The 23,111-nt window shown below is 40.7% G+C and overlaps 2 protein-coding genes and 2 long non-coding RNA genes across 4 annotated transcripts; 2 read left to right on the plus strand and 2 right to left on the minus strand.

Moving 5' to 3' along the window:
• Positions 1 to 1,091: 1,091 nt before the first annotated feature.
• Positions 1,092 to 23,009, minus strand: LOC144629559 (uncharacterized). The gene is made up of 7 exons (XM_078487798.1): positions 22,654 to 23,009; positions 21,835 to 21,946; positions 20,501 to 20,622; positions 5,937 to 6,054; positions 2,832 to 2,886; positions 2,516 to 2,548; positions 1,092 to 1,271 (listed from the first exon to the last, which is right to left on the minus strand). The coding sequence occupies exons 1-7, from the start codon at positions 22,845 to 22,847 to the stop codon at positions 1,132 to 1,134; spliced, it is 774 nt and encodes a 257-aa protein (XP_078343924.1). The 5' UTR covers positions 22,848 to 23,009; the 3' UTR covers positions 1,092 to 1,131.
• LOC144629574 (uncharacterized) lies at positions 11,695 to 13,662 on the plus strand. Its single transcript, XR_013566398.1, has 3 exons — positions 11,695 to 11,856; positions 12,183 to 12,274; positions 13,257 to 13,662. It is a non-coding gene; the product is annotated as an uncharacterized LOC144629574 (long non-coding RNA).
• Positions 15,748 to 16,816, minus strand: LOC144629561 (uncharacterized). Its single transcript, XM_078487801.1, has 2 exons — positions 16,498 to 16,816; positions 15,748 to 16,170 (listed from the first exon to the last, which is right to left on the minus strand). Exons 1-2 carry the CDS (start codon positions 16,814 to 16,816, stop codon positions 15,944 to 15,946), a joined length of 546 nt encoding a protein of 181 aa, XP_078343927.1. The 3' UTR covers positions 15,748 to 15,943.
• LOC144629569 (uncharacterized) lies at positions 17,962 to 19,024 on the plus strand. The gene is made up of 2 exons (XR_013566396.1): positions 17,962 to 18,487; positions 18,523 to 19,024. It is a non-coding gene; the product is annotated as an uncharacterized LOC144629569 (long non-coding RNA).
• Positions 23,010 to 23,111: the final 102 nt, after the last annotated feature.

The following is a 23,111-nucleotide window of genomic DNA, read 5'->3' on the forward strand; positions in this document are numbered from 1 at the left end:
GGCCCTATGCCCACTTAGGGCTTTGGCAATAAGTCAAGACTGATTTGCCAGGACAAATCTGAATAAAAACAAATTTCTGTTCTCGAATTTACACTTGCCAGCCAGTTCTAACTGATGGTTAGCACCCTTCAAGGTTTCACATTAAAGTAATACAAATTACATGCATCAGGCTGTGCAAACACGCGCACGTGTTTAGTTTGACCTGGGTTTCTTAATAATGTTTTTACGAACAACACTTTATTCAGCCATACATATTTTCAAACTACCTTGTCATTTTAAAGTTAAAATTAACAAGCGATAAGTTAGAAGCTCGATCTGTAGAAGACATTTGGAATTCGTTAGGTGATACCGACCTTCTCAAAACGCTTTAAAAGAGTAGCTTAGTTGACTGTAGAAGTATACGTAGGCTCAAGTGCGCCCTAGGATGGTTCGCGAGCGCGTTACCCAAAAACGGTTTAAACCTAATATGCTGCGACATAGTTTTAACTCCTTGATACTGCATGTGCGCATGCCGTGAGCTCAGTGGACGCTTTCCTTGGTGAAGAACGAAGACCAAAAAAGAGCATTGGAAATTGACAAAACGTTTACTTGGTATATTAATAGTATGTCTTGTTGACTTGTATATGCTTGCAACTCATTCCCGCTATTTTATAGCTTTATCTTATCAGATAAAAACCTCACCATTGCTACAAATACACTTAAAGCAAATGTTTTTTAACGTGTTTTACTCTAGGGCGAAAAAGGACGTGTCCATGTTATGGTTGTCTTATTTTGCATTTTCGTTGAAATAGTACATTGTCTGACTTGATAGAGGCGGTCATGTTTTCAGAGGCGGGGGCTAAAAGATATAGTCTACTGGTTTTGAGAAGGCTCTGACAAGATTCCCAACAGCTTGGAAGAAATTCCAGACTTTCCAGTCATCAAGTTAATTTCACTCTTTTGAGATCTGGAAAACTACTCAAACGATTTTCATATTTTTTCAAGATGTGCCAACCGCGGCGCAAGCTCCTTTAAATCCAGGTCGCTTAGTTTAGCAATTACAGTGTATTGGTGTGTTCTTTAGAAAAAGGATTTTAATCAGCAATGCGGCATAGCTGAGGGGCTCTCTGAAGGTCTAAATGATCGTGTTTGTTACACTGCCTCGTACCCAGCTCTTTTCTTGCAACAGCACACCAATGCTACGATTACCAGTACAAGGAGGACACCTCCGGCAACGGCGATCACAATGATTTCCCAAGTTTTGAGGGCTTTATCGTCAGACTGCTTGGACGCTGATTGGTAAAACAGAAAACAAAGTTTCCTTAACTGTGCTAGGTCCATCAAACAGCAACAGAGCTTTACAAATTCCCCACAGCAATCATAGTATCCCTACGGTACTTTTAGTTTAGAGCAGTTTTCACTTGAGTGTTATAAAATCAAAACCAAACTAAATACTCTGGACAGACAATCAAGTGACCCAATCAAAACTCGAAGCAAATACATGTCGAAAGAGCAAGAAACGCAGGAAAACGTGCGTGAGCGAGTTACGATTGATTTTGTTTTAGTTCTGATTGGCTAAGAAAGTGACGCGAAATTTTTAAACCAATCACTAAAAATTACGTTCGACACTCAAGTGAAAACCGCTCTATTGCTTATCCCTGAAAAGGTAAAAGTCTGCGTTCGAGCCTTAAGTAGCCCATACAACCGGAGCTCATCCCAATTTGTGTAAAATTAAGCAACTAGGGGTATTGACTCCCCCCTGGATGGGATGCTAGTCAATCGCAGGGTTAACCCCCCCCCCCCCCCAGCAGTAAATTCACCGGTACCCATTTATACACCTGGGTTGAGAAAGACACTATGAGGCTTAAGTGTCTTACCTAAGAACACAATGCTGCGCCCAGGCCAGGGCTTGAGCCCGGGCCGTTCATCTCGGAGTCAAGCGCACTGACCAGTAGGCCACCGCGCCTTCCACAAAAACCATGAAAACAGGACCCTTACTGGCTGGTTCACACTTGTAATTTAAGCACAAGCGTAAGTGCAAACATATCCAAAAGGATGGTCACACTTGCAAAACCCACAAGCACAAAACGACACACAAAAGCGCAGTGCTCTTGAAGTTCTGATGAAGATTGCGTGATAGGAGTCACGCTAACCATAAGCACTAGCACTTGAAAAAGGAACATGTTTCTTTTTCTTGTGCTTGTGCTGATTCCCCCACGATGCACACTAGTGTGGGTATCTCACAAGTGTGAACCAACCTTAACACTGTCTAGTGATTGGCATCATGAGTCACGAACATTGTACATTTCCCCTTCCACTGCAGTTTCAGTTTGGCCCTGGTCAGTTTGTCAGGCCAGACTAAACTTTCAGTTTGCTGGTCAAAATGCCAAATTTACCATATAATTTTCTGATGACCGCCTGTTATTTTACAGGCTTGCTGGACCCATGTGAAATTAGTGCCTCTGACTCCTACTCAGACTCATGCAGTAGCTAGTGAATATCAGACTTAGAAAACTAAATTAAAACTAATACAAACCTGTTGGTGCTTTTGCTGTGCTATTAGCAGGAACTGAGGGTAAAAAAAGAGAGACTGTCACAGTGTTTCATAGGGATATTGAAACACAGAGAAAGGATTGAAAATACGACCCGCAGCAGAGTATATTTGACGATAAAACGCTGTTTCGAGTGTTGGAAACAAAAAATAAGAGTAAACAGAGAAATACAATCGTAAAAAAATATGCTAATTAAGACTTGGTATCCAAATCTCCCTCACGGCTATGATTTTCTTTGTTTTAACTTGATCAATTCTTATTCAGTTTGAGAATTTGCAACAACTGTGAAATACACCTTACCTGGGGGTAATCCACATTTTCCTGGACAACAGCATTTACTGGTTAGTGACATAAACTGTTGGTAAATTGAAAGGAAAATTAAAATACAAAATCAAACTAAGTCTGAGTACAAAAACAAAAATTATCTCTTTGCATGCTCAATAATACTCTTCCTCACTTGAAAAATCAAAGATCTCTTCGAGATATCGACTATTTTGCATTAAGTATGAGTAGAAGGTTTATCCTGGGCATTGTTGTTCGTGTAGAAGACTTAAATGTAATAATGGAACCTAAATGTAATAAACTCCTAAATGTAATAACATTTGACCTTAAATGTAATAAACTCCTAAGTGTGGCAACATTCAGACTTAAATATATAACGTTATACTAGCGTCATCAATAAAGTAATCAGCACGTCTTTACTCTTTACCCTATGCAGACCGGGCATTTTTGCTTTTATGGACCTTCTCTGACCGGCGGAGGGGGGGGATATTTTTAAAAGCAATCACAATGAAACATTTAGGATGTATAGTTTGTCCAAGCATCTTCTTTTGGTTTATGTCACGTGGGTTAATGACGTAACATCACGTGACAATTACAACATGATGTCAAAACAGCCGCCATTTGGATCCGCCATCTTGGATTTCAAATTTTTTCCAAAATGCCAGAAAACCACCCAAAATTACTGCAAAGTACACAAAATGAATATAACTGTGCTTTTAAAACCATAAAAAGGTAAAAATTAATTGCATTTAAGTTAATCTTCATTAATATGAACACGAACATTACAAATTTGGGAAAACATGCTCAATACGGTTTAACATAGAAATGACTTCGTAACACAAAGAGGTTTGTTGAGCCATCTGTCACGCCATCGGACAAGTTGCTGTATTCATCATGAATCAAACGTAACTAATGAAAAACATCAATCAAGTGACTTCAAATTGAGGGTCTCAATGGGGTGGTGGCCTTTACGGTTAACGATTAAAATTAAGGCTTTTTTCGGCTAACGGTTAATTTTATTTCCATTACGGTTAACAGAAGTTAAAAATGAATTTCCATTGTATTTAAAAGTTGAAAATTAATTTCCGTTATTGAAAAACATATTTTAGGTCTCAGAGGGTCTGAATAGGGTTTAGTGTTTTTAAAGTGTTTTTGTGTATTTGGCGTTCTTTTACACTAAACATAAAACATTAAGCATTAAAATTAAATATTAAACATTAAACATAAAAATGCTATTTACCCATATTTTTGTGTGTTTGGTGTTAAATTGGCCAATTTGTTAATGTTTACTGTTTCCGGAGAATACCCATAGTGAAAAATCCATAGTCTTGAAGATTTTAGCATTGAAAATTCTTATCTGCTCTTCGAAAATCGATAAAAAAAAATCACTCATGAACATTGAGCCCGTGCTATGTGTTCTCCTCGGAAATCTTCGTTATTCTTGGGACATCTTAGTCAATCGGAATAAAACGGTGTAAAGAAAAACCCTAAAAGGTGAAATTAATTGCATTCAAAATAATCTTCATTAATAGGAACACAAAAACTACAAATTTGGGGTAACATATCTGGTAACGTCAAGATCCTCGACACAGCAGCCTATCCTACCAAATTATCCCCAAATAAATTTAAGATAAACTCTCAAAGTTTGTCAGCGTTTGGTTGAATCTTGAAAAAAGTTCAAAGTTAGCACGTGCACTTCCCCCCGGTCTGGATAGGGTTAATGAGGTGATGGTTACGTCATTGATGACGTTATTATAACGCTTTAAGTATGAATGTTGTCACACTTAGGAGTTTATTACATTTAAGGTCAAATGTTATTACATTTAGGAGTTTATTACATTTAGGGTCAGTTATTACATTTAGGTCTTCTACAGTTCGAACATATCATGGAAGAATTCCAACATCTTTCAGTTCAAGCATTTTTTTTTTATTTTTGCAGAGGAAATGCTATATTTGTCAGTCGCGATGGCTGGGCGCTTTGCGACTCATATACTTTGGCTTGGTTAAAAATGGTAAACTTTGACGTTTTCCTTTAATCCAAATAGTTTTTTTTCGAGTTAGAAAGATTTCTACTCGTCTTAATGCTGGATTCCCGATAAAGGTTACGCACGACAGAGTTATCTTTTGTCTCGTCACGCAATCTTAACCCCACATTAAGAAGTAAATTTTCGTTTGAATATTGCCAAAAGCCGCTTCTCCTCGCGGTATTCTTTACCTTACGGCTACACATGCCATTTCTAACGACTACATTTCCAGTAAAACAGTTGCTGTTTTTTTCTAATGGCGATGCATTAACTTCTAGCAAAAACTTTCAGCGTTTACTGCTTCCACCAGAAGTAATTTCACAACAGGCTACAAAAACACTTGTAAATATCACTTCACACCTGCATTGAATGATGTTGCAATTCTAAATTGTGCAACTCAGCAGAAATAATCAATTGTCACGAAATGAGTTCCCTTTGTTAACTATTAGCAACGTTTTTAAGTGTGTGAAAGACTTGTACCAGTACAAATTTACGTTGTTAATCATTTTAGGTTAAATTAATATTAGTGCCTAAAGACTTGTACCAGTACAAATTTCCCCAGTAAAATTTTTTTTTCTACAAGAACGGAAGTGTTGAAGCACAACTATAGAGTGACGCTTTACAAGTCACGCACTTGCACCCACAGCAGAAAGTATTCCCTTGAGAAATTAAAGCAGTCCCTTGAGAGTTAACAAATATGCAGTAAGAGAGGGAATTAGTTGTCCACATATCTTCTTTTTTGCTTGATAGCAAGCAGTATAGTCGAAAAAATGACAGAGATTCGACTGAAAAAAAAAATCAATATACACGTTGATGATAAAAATTTAAACCATTATACATACAATACACAGGTCCAAATATCTTTGAGTTATTTAATCCAAAATGCACACAACTGCAAAAATCTGGACAATTTGCCACCTTCCATTAATTTATCCAGACTAAAAACCCCAAAATAATTACAATTTGCTGGGGATTTACCAATTCAGCTATGGCATGACATGACACCTCTGAGTGCTGACGAGTCTGGAGCGGATACATTTATGAAGGAAGTAAAGTTAAAATGCTAACAAATTACAGTTGTATATCTTGATGTACTTACATATTTGTTGATGGGATCATTCAGTTGACCAACATATTTGAAAATCGTCTCATTTTCTGGCAAAGAATCATCACAAATCAATGAAATCACAGCTGCACGAGGTTTATTCCCCTTGGTCCTGCAAAAACAGACATAAAAGAAGCAATGAATGCCATCTTAAATGTGTTTCTAACTTTTCCTGGGGGAGCATGCCCCTGGACCCCCCCCCCCCCCAGTTGGCTCACGCTTACATGCTCGCAGTTAAGCCCCCCCCCCAACTCAAATTCTTCCTGCGCGGTCCCTGGCACGTATTGTCCATCAGTAATTGAGGGAGCTTTAAATCGAGGGTGAGAAGCCTCATTTCATTATTTATCCCTTCTTTAATAAACAAATACATACACCTGGTTCACAGTGAAATGATATAAAAATGAAAAGTAAATATTCTAAAGAATACAAGACAGTAGAGAAATGGACAACAAATTCATTTACTAACAATTGATCGAGGATCACCCACAGGAAGTTTTAAGCCCCCAGGGGGGTACTCCGACTTGTAAATGACGGGGATGATCGAATGAAGGCAAAACTCAGGACCCAAAAAAATCCCTAAGTCTTCCGAAATTACCCCAAAAAATCCCTGGACCAAAAAAACCCTAAAAAAAATCCCTCGTCTTATTACCCCTAAATTGCCAGGAGGGGCAAAACGCTCGAGTTTGATTATTCATCATACCATAAATACGCCAAGGCTGCGCCAAGGCACTTTAGTTTGTTTTTAATACCCCAAAAAATCCCCTATTTGAATCAAAAAAAATTCCAAACCCAGAAAAATCCTTCGATCATACCCGTCATTTACAAGCCGGAGTACCCCCCCCCCCCTGGGTGTAAGCCCTTGCAGCATATAAGTTTCGATAATTATAATTTGAGTTCAAAATCGAAATATTCGATCACCAAAAAGAAATACAAAAAGAAATTAAGAATAATGCTAGATAAGTATCATTGGAAAGAAATGACTGTGTGAAAGAAGGCTACAGCTACATTGCTGTCTGCACACATTACAGGCCTATAAACTTAGTATGAGTGGCCAGCAATGTGTGCAAAGGGCTACCGCTATAAAGCTCTTTGCACACATTGTGTGTCTATTATACTTGTATGAGAGGCCTACAATGAGTGCAGAGGGCTACAACTACATTACTCTCTGCACACATTGTTGTTTTGTCTGTTGGCCCTTTCTCAAGTTAAAAAAAAATGCCTATAATACTTGTATAATAGGCCTGCAATGTGTATAAAGGGCTACAACTGCATAGCTTTCTGTACACAGTGCATGCCTATAATGCTAGTATGATAAGCCAGCAATGTATGCAAAGGGCTACAGCTACATAACTCTCTGCACACATTGCATGCCTATAATACTAGTATGATGAGCCAGCAATGTGTGCAAAGGGCTACTTAAGCAATAGAGAACTTTTTCCGTGTTTACATAGCCTCATCTAAACAGGAGGGGGGTTGGGAGAATTCGAGACAGTTATGCAAACCCGAGATGCAGTCGAGGGTTTGCATAACTTTCGAGAATTCTCCCAACCACCCGAGTGTTTAGATGAGGCTATGTAAACGTGGAAAAAAGTCCTCTATTGCTTTTATAAAATATTTTTTTCAAAAATATTAAATTCGAAAAATGAGGGGATTTGGTTTATTTACTTCTTGATTGAAATAGATTTTCTCAAAACGCCCATTTGACAACACATGAACCAATCAAAATTCGTGTTATAAAAGTTCTTGAAAGTAAAATTTGTGGCAAGTAGCGCCGTGTTGACGAAAGCGATTCCACGTAAATAGATCTTGCAGAAAATACGCAAAGTTTGGCAAAAACTAAAAGAAATGCTAAAAAATATGGCTCTGTAAGGGAAGAACTTCAAGATGAGGAGTTTATTTAAACTGGAAATGAATGCCACTGCTTATAATTTAAACGCTCTTGCAAGTGAAGTGAAGTTGCCTGAATGATTTGGCAGCCCGATAACACGGTTAAAATGTCTTATCGTGTCTTGTGAAGTTTTGCAGGATAATTAGGAAGCATAGCACAAGCAGCGGATCTAGCGAGGTCAGTAGCAATGGTTTGCATTTATTGTAGGGTAAATAAATATTATTGTTCAGATAGCGATCTAAACGAGTCCAGTTTCTTCTACTGTCGTTTCTGCCGTCTTTGTAATGTGCTTCAAGCGTAGAATAACCCTTACCAAAGTAAAAGTATGGGTTTGATATGGCAAATTATGGCCCATATCTGGCCCATACATGGAATAGATATGGGATGGTTAGACCATTATATGGAACTGATATGGGGCCCAGTTTTGTAAAATTTCAAGATATGGGAAGAGTATGGGTTTTTAAGCCAAAGGGAAGCTTTGTATGGTTTTGCTATGGGAATAGGTAACCCATAGGAATCCCATATCATCAGGTAATCTATGTTCACTTTCCTTCAGTATGGAAGTGATATGGGATAATCATGCTGTATGGAAAAACTATGGGAATATGTTACCCATACTTATTCCATATCAGCTGTTATTGTATTCTTGTTTTTTCTCTCTATAGCAGTGATATGGGATTATTATGTTGCACAGAAAAACTATGGGATATACCCCTCTCCATTAACAATTAGAGGATGGGTATGTTCGAAAATCTATTTTGATATACCCCAGTATGTCATGTGAAATGATGACATCACATCGTGTGTCAATAATATTAGCCATGTTCAAAACGAGCAGGGGACTGGGTACGAATATTCAATATCGATTACACTGAAAAACTGGGCCCGTCATCTGAAAGAGCATCCAAAAATTAGTAACTCAACCAAATTTGAGAGTTATTGGTTTAAACGCATAGGTATGGTTCACTTTTAGAAATTGCTAAAATAAGAGAGCTCAGTATGGATTGGAGGGACAGCTGTCCATCCAGCCATACTAAGCTCTCTTATTTTAACGATTTTTAAAAGAGTTCCATGCCTTTGCGTTTAAACCAATAACTCTCAAATTTGGTTGAGTTACTAATTTTTGGATGCTCTTTCAGATGACGGGCCCAGTTTTTCAGTGCAATCGATATTGAATATCCGTACCCAGTCCCCTGCTCGTTTTGAACATGGCTAATTACATCATGATGTCAAAACGGCCACCATCCTGGATCAGAAAACCACCCACAATTACTGAAAAGTACTCAAAAGCAACAAAATGGTGCAAAAAAACTAAAAAGGTGCAATTAATTGCAATAAAGTTTATTTTAATTAAAAGGAACTCAAAAATTTAATTTGTGGAAACATGTCTGTCAAAATGCCATTGCCATGCTAAATGATAATTTAATTATTAAGCTGAAATTATTGCCAAGTGGATTTTATTTACTAATCAAATATTCTCAAACATAATGACCAGCTTATTACAATGAATAAACATATCACAACTTTGAAATTCAACAATCCCCATCTGTTTTAATTGTTCAACATTTTAATGAGGCCCTGCCAGGGGGTTCTCGTGTCGCTTGTCTGAATTTTGAAATGTTCCGTGTCGCTGTTTTATAGCTCTTCATGTCGCTGTCGGTAACTAAATTGAAGAAAAATTGCCTGTCCTTGTCGGAATTTAAGTTTTTCCATAAGGGTCGTCGTTTGTCGCGATTTTATTTTATGTGTTGTCGCTACTTTTTGGGCCGTGTCGCTTGTCGGAATTTACCCTGGCAGGGCCTCTTTAATGATTTGCCTAGCACAGCAATATAAATGTTTTGAGGAAATGTGGTCATAACGCCCCCAAGATAAAACGCCCCCGAGACATAATGCCCCCTATAAGACATAACGCCCCCCTCATCCTAAGACATGACGCCTCCTATTGCAATTTATATATTCAGAGAAAGATCGGAGAAGAGAAGGATCCGAGGATGTAATAAATTCAATAAATGATATGAACTACTGTAGTTTACTGGCCTGTTTGCATTGCAATTCATCCGTTAATGGCAATTGTGATACTTCTGTTTTTGTTGCTCAATCGGTATCGCTCGATCCATGTGAGCAACGAGTAGTAAGATTAATAACTATATAAAGTTAGTTAATTGCTTCTCTTTATTATGTAACTGCATTGTATTTGAAGTTAATAAAAGCCCATGGCTACAGCAGAGAAGTAAAAAAAATCACAAGTCTTTGTCCACAAAAGAAAAAATCACAAGTCTTTGTCCACAAAAGAAAAATCCTAAGTCTTTGTCCACAAAAGAATACTGATCACAATCCAAACAACCCAACAAATAACGAGGTAAAAGAAAAAGAGACAACACAAATAGGAAAGTATAAGAACCTTGGATCGGTTGAACCCGCTCACTATAAACTCGGTTTTATGTTTCTGCTATCGTTATCATAAAATTACAACTTAAAATTTGCTTTCTTACAATAGGGGGCGTCATGTCTTATAGGGGGCGTTATGTCTCGGGGGCGTTTTACCTTGGGGGCGTTATGACCGCAATTCGACCAGTCAAGTTGGCTGAAAGTCAAAGTTTGACTTGTCAAATCTCCTTTCGCAGCTGTCATTTCAAAACCAATCTTCGTGCTCTGCTAAGGATTACAAGGAGATATTTGGTTTGCTTTTGCAAGGGTTATAAGAGCAAACGTTGACAACCCTCCAAGTTAAGACTATATAGTCGCCATGGCGACAATAATTTTGGAGCTGGCGACTGAATTGGAACCAAACTTGCCAGCCTGGTGACTAAAATTGAGAAGGAGAATTAAAAGTGTTTGCTAATTTAGCAACTTAAATTTTCACAGCGAACAAACTTGAGCAGTCAGTGGCCAAATGGCCACTTAGGCAAAAAATAAACTTGTAGGGTTGCTTGACAGCGCTTGAAAATCATGTTCTGTATCTTTTTACCAGCCAACAGATGTTGAAGCTCCTTTGGAAAACGAAAAATTTAACTCTAACCTTCACTGCTTTGTTTCAAGAAATTCTAGCTCTTGTGCTGGCTTGGGTCTGGGGAGATTATACATATCCATGTAAACTTGAGCACTTCATCACAAATGACAATTATATCAAAACAATGCTCGAAGTGGTTGTGATAGTAGCACCAAAATAAATATCGTTCTCTGTTTCACACTCTTCTGGAAAAGGTTCAGAGTCTGATTCACAATTATACTTAACACTGAAAATGTCTGAAGAAGCATCGTCACCTTTGATAAAATTACATAAAAAGCTTACATTATATAGCTTACTGTCATGATCGGTGAAATCTGAAAGCTTGTCGTCGCGTCACTCGTGTTATCGTTTTGTCTTTTGGCTATAAACTCTCCACAATCCGTATGTGTTGAAAACTTTGTCGTTGTTGTTGCAGAATTGTTCATCGTTGTCATTACAACCTTCAGGTAAACTAGCTGACTGCAGTACTCGCTGGAACACCTTCATGTAGCTGGGTCGATCGACGAACAAGACATCATCTTCGAACTCAAATTTGTTATCACATCTGGAGTTTGCAATCGATGGAAATCACGGAGACATCGTTTACCTACAGTACGTTTTGTTGTCTTGCTGCCTGGAATTTATACGGGTTCGAATACTGCATGTGTTCTTTGTAGCGTCCTCTTTTTCTACGATCAACTCATGGCCAAGGAATCCGCCATTTTGGTTGTTTACCGATCCCACGTGAGCACGACCGTGAGAGCATGGAAGCGAGATTACGAACAATGCGCACGCAGCTACATTGGAACACGTGGTCGCTTTTAACCAATTACGAAGTGACGAAAAGAACGCGTCCTTTTCGAATTTTTGTCGCTTTCTCCATTCCATCGTGATCTTCGCTGTTTTTTCGTGTGTTTTAGCCACTTTTGGAGAAAGATTCCGCGATGATTTCGTGTTTTCAACACCAAAGTTAGTGACAGAAACGATGGCTGATCGTACCTCACGAAAAAGAAATGCCCCAGCTCGTCTAAGAGAAGGTAAGTAGTGAAATTTCTCAGGTTGATTTGTGTGCATGTCTGTGTCCAAAAGCTTGAAGTGTCATTTTCTAGACGCGCGTTTTTATAAACTGTCTCCTCTATGTTGGCAAATTTTACATTGTAAAGTTAATTGCTAAATCTAAGGCATAGTGAAAAGTACTTTTGACTGATAAACGAGTGGAAGTTCGCACGAATTCCATTCAGATCAAAATCAATGTTGTTTCTATACACATGCAAGTTCTAATGAGACTAAAATGGTGCACATCACTGAGTTGACCTGAGTTAACGAGCTATTTCTAAATAGATCGACTTTGTTTGTTTAACAGAGACTTGGTAGTATGTGAGGTATGAAGATGATTGCAACTTGAGGGTCCTGCATGAAGATGAAGTACATGTACATCACACTTCACATTAGAAGGTCAGTAAAGGTTTCAAAATTTTTATTTTATCACAGACATTCATGAGTCATTTTTCTAAAAAAAAAAAATAATTTCGTTTATTGCAATTTTTGATATTCTTGATGATGATGATGCCTAGACAAGCCATTTTTTTCTCCGAACACCCCCTATGGAAGGCACAAATCAGACACCGCAGTTTTTGCTGTTGGTGTCTTTGAAGCTTTGGCTACTTTGAAAAAATATTCCGACACCCTTTGGGATGGAGGTTGCCTTCAATAGAGGGGGGTTGGGGTTAGGATAAGAAATGGAATGTCCCAATCTAGCATTGTCTGTAACCGTGTGTGAAATTACACAAACAGTGGTAAACAACCCATGGAGTCAAATAGGTTCCAATGTGATATCAAATAATACTGTCACTTGCATCTAAGCCTGAACACTCACTGCTGAAACATGATAATTATTATTGGGTATGATGAACGTGACATGATTTGTCATCGAATGTTAAAGTTTGGCAGACCGTAACAGCAACTTTCGCGCCCAAAGTTCAACACATTCCGGTTTTGAAATGGTGAAAGGATTGGATATAGAGACTTCTTGATCCTGCATGAGCTATGTCAATATGCATTTGAAGGTTCACTTGAATCACTTTTTGTGTAAAGTTCCGTCCGTTCTCAATGTTTATGCTGAAACTTGAGTGCAAAAGTTGCCATTAGGGTCTGCTAAACTTCAACCTTTGATGACAGATCATGCCATGTTTAGTATCTAATCACACGTAGATCATGTTTGGGCAAAAAGTGTTCATGCTTAGATGCAAGCGACGGTGAGAGTACTCTTTCAGTTTGCTGTGCTATCTAAATGGTGGCAAACAAAAGTAATGCTACCTTGGTAAGTGCTCAAACAGTTTTCTGAGTTTGAACACACAGCCGGCCATACTATTTTATTAAATTACCGGTAACCCAAATGAGACCGACAATAATATTTTTTACTTGGTTCTGCTTTTAGGTAAAGTGTGTTCAAAGTTCACCAAAGATGGATTACTCAGCCAGCCAGGTTGTCAGGAAGATTAATATGAAATGTGTGGAGGCCAGACATCCACCAAGGACACAAATACCTGCATGCAGCTGCCAGGGTGCAATCAACAGTGATTTAATACAAAAGCTAGTGTCTCTATAAAGAAGTCATACAGCTTTGATAAGACATTACAATAACAACAAGACATTATTGAAAACAGAGATTCTCGCCTATCGTTTTTAATATAAGCTACAGTAAGACGTGAACAAGCCTTGTACAGTTTTAAATGTTATGACATTTCAGAATCAACTTTTAAGTTGTCCATTTAAAAAATTTAACTTTTAAATTTACCGCAACCAATGTTGAGCTGACATCATTATTATAGTAGCACATTAATGTTAAAGAATCACGTATTTGCAATAAAGGTATTTAAAGTTTAAATACGAAATGGTGATTTTCTTCTACATAGATACATGGGTTGTTCACATAATCCATTGTTTCCATTATAAAAATTCCATATCTTTTCCATAGCTAATGGAACAATTATTACAGGCATATAGGATTGATATGGGCATGTCGCCCCATACCTTTCCCATATATGGGAATAGTATGGATTTTGACGAAATACGTATCTTTCCCATAGATATGGGATTGGTATGGGGCTATTTGAAGCTCCCATACAATTCCCATATCATTTTTCTTCGTGTACCAATGATTAAAGCTCCCATACCATTCCCATAGCCCATATCATTTCCACATATGGGAATAGTATGGATTTTTACGAAATACGTATCTTTCCCATAGTGAAGACAATAGAGAGGCAATATGTGCAAAATATGGGTTTGATATGGAAGGTTATGTGCCATATCAAAACCATATCAAACCCATATATGGGCCATACATTATCCCATATCAGACCCATACACGGTCCATACATGTCCCATATTACCCAGTTTGGTAAGGGAAACCTCAAATTGACATCAAATTCTGCTTTGGTTTGTTGACAAATATTTCCATTCTTTCCTCTTCCCCAAGCCCATTTTGAATGAAAGAAGTTCACGACTATTATTGCCAATGTAACAGTAGAATTTTTACGCTGAGAAAGTCTCAGTGAAAATACATTTTAATCGTCATTTTAATCGCATTTTAAGCAGATTTGCCGGCAAAAAGACGGCAACCGCTCGGCCGTGCAAAGTTTGAATTTAAGCTTAAAGATTTACAGTTTGTAGCATATAGTTTCGTTTGCGTTGGCCTATAATTTTTTTCTAATAAAGAATGTCTTATAGGGAATTTTATTGTAGTAATTAAATGAAAAAATTTACTTAAAAAATGCGTTCGCTTGAGCTCCCTCCAGGAAAAGCGCTGCGGTTCTTCCTTGTTTTGCTTTTTTTCCTCGGGCTCATATGGGAAGAGAAAGCCAGAACACATATCAAATTTGGTATTGTTTTCCTTTTCTTTAATATCGAACTTGAAATTACTTTGCAAAATTTTTTGGCAGTTTTATAATGTTTTTAAATTGTGCAGGGAAACACAGAAAGCATGACGTCACAACCGTGTTTACATACTCTCATCTAAACTCACCTATCGACCAATGAGAGCGTGCATACTATCCTAATTATTTTATAAAGCTACATAGCTCTCTGCACCCATTGCATGCCTATAATAAAAGTATGATAGGCTGCAATGTATGCAAATGACTACAGCAACATACAACCCACGACAGAAAGAGTTGGGAAGGTTGTAAAAACATTCCCGATTAGAGAGGATCCCCCCATTGCCCCCTACCAATGTTGGCCCCTCATTTCACTGAACCTTGTGTGTGTAAGGTCGCTTTTCGCTCAACATTGAATAGGGGAGGGGAAGAACAAAAAGGCATTTAACTTCCCAAGACTTTTGTCTGGGGTTGTAGCTCTCTGCACACATTGCAAGCCTATAATATTACTATGATACTAATAAAATCTTCTGTTTCAGTTGGCCAATCAAAATGTTAGAAATGATCAAGGTGTCGCTTGCTCACACAGTTCGTGCCCTTTCATTGGCCAGTTCAAATGAACGGCTTCAGAAAAAACTTTGGCAAAAATACCTTATTATAGGAAATTAACGATACATGTTATTAACGCGATTTTTAAAAATTCGCGTTAATTTTATTGATGTCAACTTTTTTACTATAAGGATTTAAACAGAACTTTTCTTAAATTCGCGTTAATGTCACAGTTCCTACGAAGTTTTACTTTAAAATACTAAAAATAATCAGACACAAAACCACACCGTATATGGCGTAAAGGGGGGAACACCGCTCCGCAATCGGCGTGACAGACGGACTTCCGTTGCGTGACCAAAAGCCAAACTTATCTCCCCAGCGGTAAAACCCGCGCTGGATCGGACAAGTCGGCAAGGCCAAAAGCTTACGCGCCCTAGAAGTCTAACTCTAAACGGCACTACGAGCTGGCCTCCGGTCAGCATCGTGCTAGAGTGTAGACAGTTGTCAAGCCTTACTTATCTCCCCAGCACTACGAGCCGACTCCGCCGGCACGTGCTGGATCGGACAAGAAGAGGCATAAGAGCGTAAAATAGCGCCACTAAAATAGCGAAAACGAAGCTTGGGGAAGTCGCTGCGAGACTTAACCACCACTGATAGCTGCGAAGCAGGTATCCCCCCAAGCAAATAGAGCACGAACTTAACAGAAAGAAACGCTGGCCATTCGCGGCGCAGCGGAAAGTAAAACGTTTTGAGGTGTTCTAATGTACAGTTGATAGCAGTCTGAAGACCATCTACCAAGAACTTTAATTAACCAATCTGGCAAGCCGGCAGCAGCTGCTGTAGAGGCCGCGCCGATCCGAAAACTGTGCCCCTTAAGGGATTTGTAAGGGAGACCGGCGTAACGGGCTGCGTCCCGAAGAAGGTTAACGACCGCTGACCTAGTAAGGTAGCGACCTGACTGAAAAGTAAATAGTGGACCCTGAGGGTGCGCAGATAGAAAATAAGAACGCATAGCGGACACCGCGCACACCGGTGATGGTGAGCATGCAAGTAAAAGCCGGTGACCTTCTCGAAAATTGTCGGTCTTGGATGACTTAAGAAGAATAGACATCCGCTGCGGGCTGGCCAGAGAGGGGGAGAATGACACACAGTCGGCTGATAGGTCAAATAAAGGGCGAAACCTAGATACCCCTTGACAGGTAAACTCGCTACAACGAAGGAAACAAAAGAATGCAAGTGTAAAAGCTGCTCAAATCATAGAAAAATCCCGTTCCCCTAACCAAGAACGCAAAATGGGACGTATCGCGAGTAAAACCCCTGGGGTAACCGGCTGGCGGAGGATACGGGAGCGGCCCTGGAAGCGAAGGATACCCCTAAGAACTTTTTTCAATAATAATTTTCCCTGGAGGGGGTCGCCATACCCGCAGGAAATGTGAAGATTCCGTACCGCCGCCAAATAAAGCCTTATGGTGCTGTGTTTAACTTTTCTCGCCAGATAAGAGGAGAAATATATAAGGGTGCCCTCAGATGCTGGAAGAATGTCCCCCTCACTAGAGATTAATCTGTTCATGAGACAAAATTGAAGAAAGTGTCTTTCCCCAGAGGCGTACGTACGGTTGGTAGTCCATGCCAGACCCCAGTTCGCATACATCATGACTTTGTCTTTTATAGGGTCATGAGCGAAGGCGGGATGGTGCAGGGGGTGTGCTCGGCTGTTGGAGCTGCTGCCCGGAAACGAGAAACCTGAAAACGTGAGAGAGCATCAGCAATCTCATTGGAGACCCCTGGGACATGGCGGGCCCTGACATAGAAGTTATGCTTCATAGATATAAGGACAAGGAACCGAAGAAGGTCCATGATCCGGGGGGCTTTTGAGCGACCCGAGTTCAAAATGGCAACGACTGATTCGTTGTCGCACCAGAACTGAATTCGCTTCCCGGAAAAATATGGGAACCATATCGTGCATGCCACGACTATCGGGAAAAGTTCCTGCCATTCGATGCTTATGCCCCGGTCTTTGTTAAGTTGCATATGGGGGAGCCACTTTCCTTGGAACCATTTCCCATTGAAATATCCCCCAAAGCCAACAGTACCCGAAGCATCGGTATATAAGTTCATGTCTGGGGACGGGGTGACTGTGGAGTCTAAGAAAAAAGAGCGACCGTTCCACCCCGCAAGGAAGGCTTTCCACATAATAAGGTCCTTGAAGAATTCCTTGTTTAGACGAATATGATGAAAACGGTTGTGTACACCCCTAGTAAGGTCTATTATACGTTGCAAGAAAGTTCGCCCTGGGACAACCGCTTTGCAGGCGAATTAAAGGGTTCCAATGAGTGATCGGAGCTCAATCAAGCGCACAGAGCGCCGACTATCAAAAGAATTTAACAGTTCCCGGGCGCGGAGAAGCTTATCTTCGGGGAGTCGGGCCTCCATAAGGGTGCTGTCAAGCTCAATACCCATAAATTCTAGAACTTGGGAGGGGCCCAGGGTCTTGGACGCGACAGCGGGGGCTTGGACCGACATGAAAAGGCGTAGTAGGGTAGCGAAGCTGGACAAACATTGTACCCGGGATGGCTCGGCAATAAAAAAGTCATCTAAAATGTGAATGACGTTTTTTAAACCATAGTTGTGTTTTAAGATCCACTCCAGACCCTCAGACAATTGGTTAAAGAGAAACGGAGCACTGCGCAGCCCAAAGGGGAGGTATAGGTTGATGTAGTATTGGCTCTGCCAGTGAATGCCTAACAGGTGCCAATGATCGGGGTGGACAGGGATCAGGCGAAATGCTGATTTTGGATCGGTTTTCGCCATGAAAGAACCCGGACCCAGGGACTTAAGGATGCGAATAGCATCATCTACCCGAACATATTGGAGGCTGTAGGGATCCTTGGGGATATGGTCGTTAATGCTGTCGCCCTCGGGATAAGAAAGGTGGTAGATAGTACGCCATTCAGAGGAATGTTTTTTAGGCACCACACCCACCGGGTGACATTGGAGGTTAGGGAGGGGTGGGGAGTTGAAAGGGCCCGCTACCCGCCCAAGGTTAATCTCCTTAGAAAGATTTGAAGAAACCACCTCAGGGTGCTGGTTAGCGGAAATGAGATTACGGGATACCCGGGATTTTTCAGGGCCGGTATAGCCGACATGTGTGCCATAGCGTAAACCATTAATTAAACTAGCAACAAAATTACGGTCAGGATGTCGGGATAATTCCCTTTCTAAAACATTAACATTAATCGGGGTGGATACATTAGGTGTCTTCTGCTTGGCCAGGAGGTGTACTTTATCTTTTGCCGCTTCCGCCATGGCTGGAGCTCTGGTATCGCTGGCTGCTGTGGTCCTTTCTGCTGATGCTTCTTGGACAGTTGAGGATAGAGTGGCTGTTGGAATAGCAGCGACGGCAGATATGCGGGAACTGGCAGGAGCTGGTGGTACACCCAGAGGCGCGGTTGAAGCGGAAGCACACTGGTCCACTCTTTGTCTGCTGGCGGGAAGGGTCGGCACTCGGGCAGTCGCTCTGGTTGTGGTGCGGGCTAGAGCAGATAGGACAGTGTGGCTTAGCTAAGCCCGAAAATGTCACTGTCCAAAGTTCAAGGTCTACCTGGCCCCAGTTGATAGTTAAGTCCTGTGCGGCTCGTTTACGGAATTGTTCGTCGTAGGTGAGCCAGGACAGACCTTTAAATTTGGTAGCCGCACAGCTTATAGTTTGTTGGTACTTTAGTAGTTCCAAAGAACGGCGAGGGTAGGCTGTGACAAGAACTATCATTTATGTGGTGTAAGCGTCTAACCACTTGTGAAAGGTGTCGATCACTGGTTTCCGCTTACGGACCATGGTCATGTTGGAGGAGCCTGGACCCGAGTCATCAAATCTGACCTGAAGCTCGGGGACCTGGGACTGGTTTAGCGAGTCGGGGAGTAAAACAGTAAAATCGAGGTACTCACCCCACAATATTTTGTCCTCTGTACTTTTATCCACTGGATGTTGGAGGCCAAGTGGAGTAGCGGCGCCAGGTCGACGTGGTGTAACAAGTGATGGCGACACGGCAAGGCCATGGAGCGGCTGGGGAGGCGATTGTTGCAGTGCTTCTGCGATGGATCGTTGCACCGTCTCGCGGATGGTGGCCAACTGCGATGCCGTAAAAGGCGCAGGCTGAGTTTCTTCCAAAGTTACCTCCGCCAAAGGGTCGTCGATATCCAGCGGATCTGCAATGTCCTCCACCGAGCTAACTGAGGAAAAATCGTTGTCAACCTCGTCGACGGCGCCAGCCCTTGTAGGATCGCGTTCGTCTGGTTGTTTAGTAGGATTTGGCTGTTTGTCACGACGTTCACGTACCACGCGAGTGTTAGCTTTGCGTTTGCGAACACGACCAGGATTCTCCATCTGAGCTTGCTGAGGTTGTAAAGCGGCTTTTAAACGCTTGACCATTTGCGCTTTGCTTCCTGTAATAGGAAGGTTCAACGCCTGAAGACGAAGGCGAAGTACTTCGGAGGTGAGTTTAGCCAAGTTCTCGTTCTCAGCACGGCGAGGACGACGGCCATTTGGTTTTGCGCCACGTGGACGAGCCATTGCGATCTCCAATTTACAAATTTCGAACTAGGTTACAGTAACACAAGCGATACAACTAGCGAATGATGCTAAAGTTCATTCTGTAAACTTTTATAGCCAGACAGTTGTCTGGATTTAGGCCAATGGCAAATAGTGTACCATAGAAAGTAAGGAACTCATGCAGGCTTAAATGAGACATGAATAGAAGTATTTAAAAGACTAGCCATACAAAATGCATGATATAATTGTGCTAGACAGTGTTGCAACATTTATATCTAAACAGCCATTGTAATCATTGTCCTTTCGAGACAAGAAAAGCGTACAGTTTCATTGCGTTACATTGCACAATCCAAATAAACATTAACGACCCCACGGGGGCCACGAGCGTCTCGCTCCATTAACTGCGCTTTAATGTTTGGCCTTAAAGCTTAATTAATTTTATTACGCGTAAATTTTGTTCGCGTTGTTAAAATGCTTCGTTATATTGCTATAATAAGGTATGTCAAATTAGTTTTTTCAAAAATTAATTTTAATATATACTATGTCAACAGGTGAAAGTGTGGCCCTTAAAGCACTGTAAATCTTTTCCCCGAATTCTGTTCCACTGGCTACAGGCAGTTAAACTTAAAAAGCCCGCTATCGGCACAGTTGTGAACAAAAATAATCAGAACTTTAGAATCACACATTTAATAGGTTGAATATACTTACTCAAAATTCAGGGTGAGATTTGATTTTACAAGAGGATCAATGGTGGCACTTTTAAATGTTCCACTGGCTTCATTACCCAGACCATCACACCTATGTGTCGATAGATTTGTCCACCTTGCAGCCTACAGAGAAATTATATGTGGCTAAATGAAAGTTGGGCTAAGATAGAATCGAGACAATGCTAGGCAGTATGGGAGGCACCATGGCCTAATGGTAACTGCGCTGGACTCTGGATCAAGCCGTCTGGCTTTGAGTTCTGGCCGGGACATTGCATTGTGTTCTGGGGCCCAGGGGGGTACTTGCAGTATACATGACGGGGGGGGGTCCGACGGAGCTTCATATTGTGAACCCAAAAAAATACATGAGCCTGAAATTTTACACCCAAAAAAATACCTGGCATCAAAATTTTCTTACCCAAAAAGTACAAGACCTAGCACCTCGATACTTGTTTATTCAATCAAACAGGCTTAAAGACCTAAAAAAAATACATGACAGATCTCTTGACCCCAAAAAAATACCAAAGGTGTGAATTTTCAACCCAAAAAAATACGTCGGACCTCCCCGTCATGTATACTGCAAGTACCCCCCCTGGGTTCTGGGGCAAGACACTTTATTATCATACTGCTTCTCTGATCTCCACCCAGGTGTACAAATAGGTAACTGCAAATTTACAACTGGGGGTAGCCCTGCTATAGACCAGCATGCAATCCAGGGGGAAGTAGAAATACTCTTAGTCGCTTCATGCTACAGAAACTGGGGGTAAGTACTGGCCTGGTGGGCAACTACGCTTGAACGCAGAAATTATCTTTACCCAGTGCTAGTCAGCAGCAGTGTTGTTGGGGAGGGGGGCGGAGGCAGCATGTGCTTTGGAGCTATATACAGGGTTTCGCAGGGCCTACATGTTCGGCATTCCAGCTGTGTGAGGATTTGCAGTTGTTTCAAGATTCTACATGTGCTGGTGTTGCACAATTTGCTACCCACTGACCCCCTTCCACTTGGTAAGTTGGTACATGTAAGTATCTCCACTGATCTTGTTAGTGTGACCCAGCATTATGGTTGCCTCTCAGGGTTGTCATGGATACCTGCATGCCCTGCTCAAGGCTCGTATCTCACCTTGCATTGTACCACCATCCTTTTAGGCACCTTCCCCAAGCTCATATACATGTACAGGTGATGAGTTTTGTGGTAAATTTAAAACTAAAAGGACCTGACACAAGAAGCCGGAATGTCACAAGAAAAATTCACAACATTCAAACACTGTAAGATTAATTTGGCCAGACATGTTGCATCAACACCTTCTCTTGTGTGTGCTGATACATTTCAGGTATACTCACTGAGGTGTTAACACATGGAATATAGCCAGTGTTGTTTTCACCCACAAACTCACTGAACTCAGCACATGGACTATAAGAATAGAACCACTGATCTTCACCCTTGGCTGTAAACCTGCAAAACAACAGGTCCTGATCACATGTGTATTTCAGTTAACACTCAGAAAGGAGGTAAAACAGCAGCTCTGTTTGATGAATATCTGTCATTACGAAATTAATTATAACTATCTCGGCACTTTCACTTATGGGGCAATTCCAGAAACCCAACCACAGATGGCTTCCATATTTTAGTCCCCCCCCCCCCCCCTTTGTGCTCAGAAATATGTGGTTCCAAGAAATATTCATACCTCCCCAAGGCCGAGATGGTTTTTTGGTTTTAACCCTCCCACCCCCCTGAAATTTCCAGTTAAGATGCACTGTACATTTAGGCTTGCTGTCCTAAAGTTGCATCTGTAGGAGTGGTAATTACAGTCTCAAGGTAATTTATGCAACCTGCATTCCTTCATGATCCTTCATGCATGCATCCATACATGCATATACAAAACACCTATCAGAGGGACATTTTTCGTAGCAAGATTTCTGCAGACCACCGTACAATAATTATGCATACAAATTATGCTGTATAATCCTTCACACACGAACGGCAGTCATGAACAGAACGAGAGTTACAAAATTGTACGCACAATTAATGTATAATAGTGCTCTGCGGAAATTTAATACATTCAATTTACTATGCTCTGCGGAAGTCTTGCCCGTAAACTGCTTTGATGAATGGATCAGGAAATCCTACTGTTCTTGATTTCTAGTATTTACAAAACGTACCTTGGGGCAGAGGAGTTCCCCTTCAAGGGCAGAAGGTTGATATATTCCCTGGTGTTGTTAACTCCCTCCATATAGCACGCACAACTCTCATAGCCATCCGCTGGTTTGCACTCAAGAGCGAACGAAAAACAGAAGATTCCCGCCAACAATATGCAAATCACTACAACTTGTTGCTTGTCTGTCATCTTCATCATGAATTATTAAAGCTCTTACACTTGAAAAGATCGTTTTAGGTACAAATATCGTAGCAAATATTAGAAAGATATGTTGGCTCAGCGCCCCGGAAAAGACTGATCACTGACAAATCACTCACGTGAAAAGTACATGAATGTCACAACTAACCAATCACGAGATACGTACGATATAATTTAAAAAAAAAGTAATAACTAAAATTCAACTAAAATTTGGCCTTCTTTTATACAGTTATTACAGCACCCGTAGTTAAATCCAAAGTTATT

The sequence above is a fragment of the Oculina patagonica genome, chromosome 11 (assembly GCF_052425735.1).
Source record: "Oculina patagonica isolate OP01 chromosome 11, crgOcupat, whole genome shotgun sequence".
Taxonomy (NCBI): Eukaryota; Metazoa; Cnidaria; class Anthozoa; order Scleractinia; family Oculinidae; genus Oculina; species Oculina patagonica.

What these genes read in the sequence shown, in the direction of transcription:
- LOC144629561 (XM_078487801.1), bottom strand. Translation starts at nt 16,816, where the DNA reads ATGAACAGATTAATCTCTAGTGAGGGGGACATTCTTCCAGCATCTGAG. An exon ending in ACGGGATTTTTCTATGATTT is followed by an intron (nt 16,171 to 16,497) that starts GAGCAGCTTTTA and finishes CAGCGGTCGTTA; the next exon opens with ACCTTCTTCGGGACGCAGCC.
- LOC144629559 (XM_078487798.1), bottom strand. Translation starts at nt 22,847, where the DNA reads ATGATGAAGATGACAGACAAGCAACAAGTTGTAGTGATTTGCATATTG. An exon ending in GGGAACTCCTCTGCCCCAAG is followed by an intron (nt 21,947 to 22,653) that starts GTACGTTTTGTA and finishes GTTGTTTTGCAG; the next exon opens with GTTTACAGCCAAGGGTGAAG. An exon ending in CACAGCAAAAGCACCAACAG is followed by an intron (nt 1,272 to 2,515) that starts GTTTGTATTAGT and finishes TTTACCAATCAG; the next exon opens with CGTCCAAGCAGTCTGACGAT.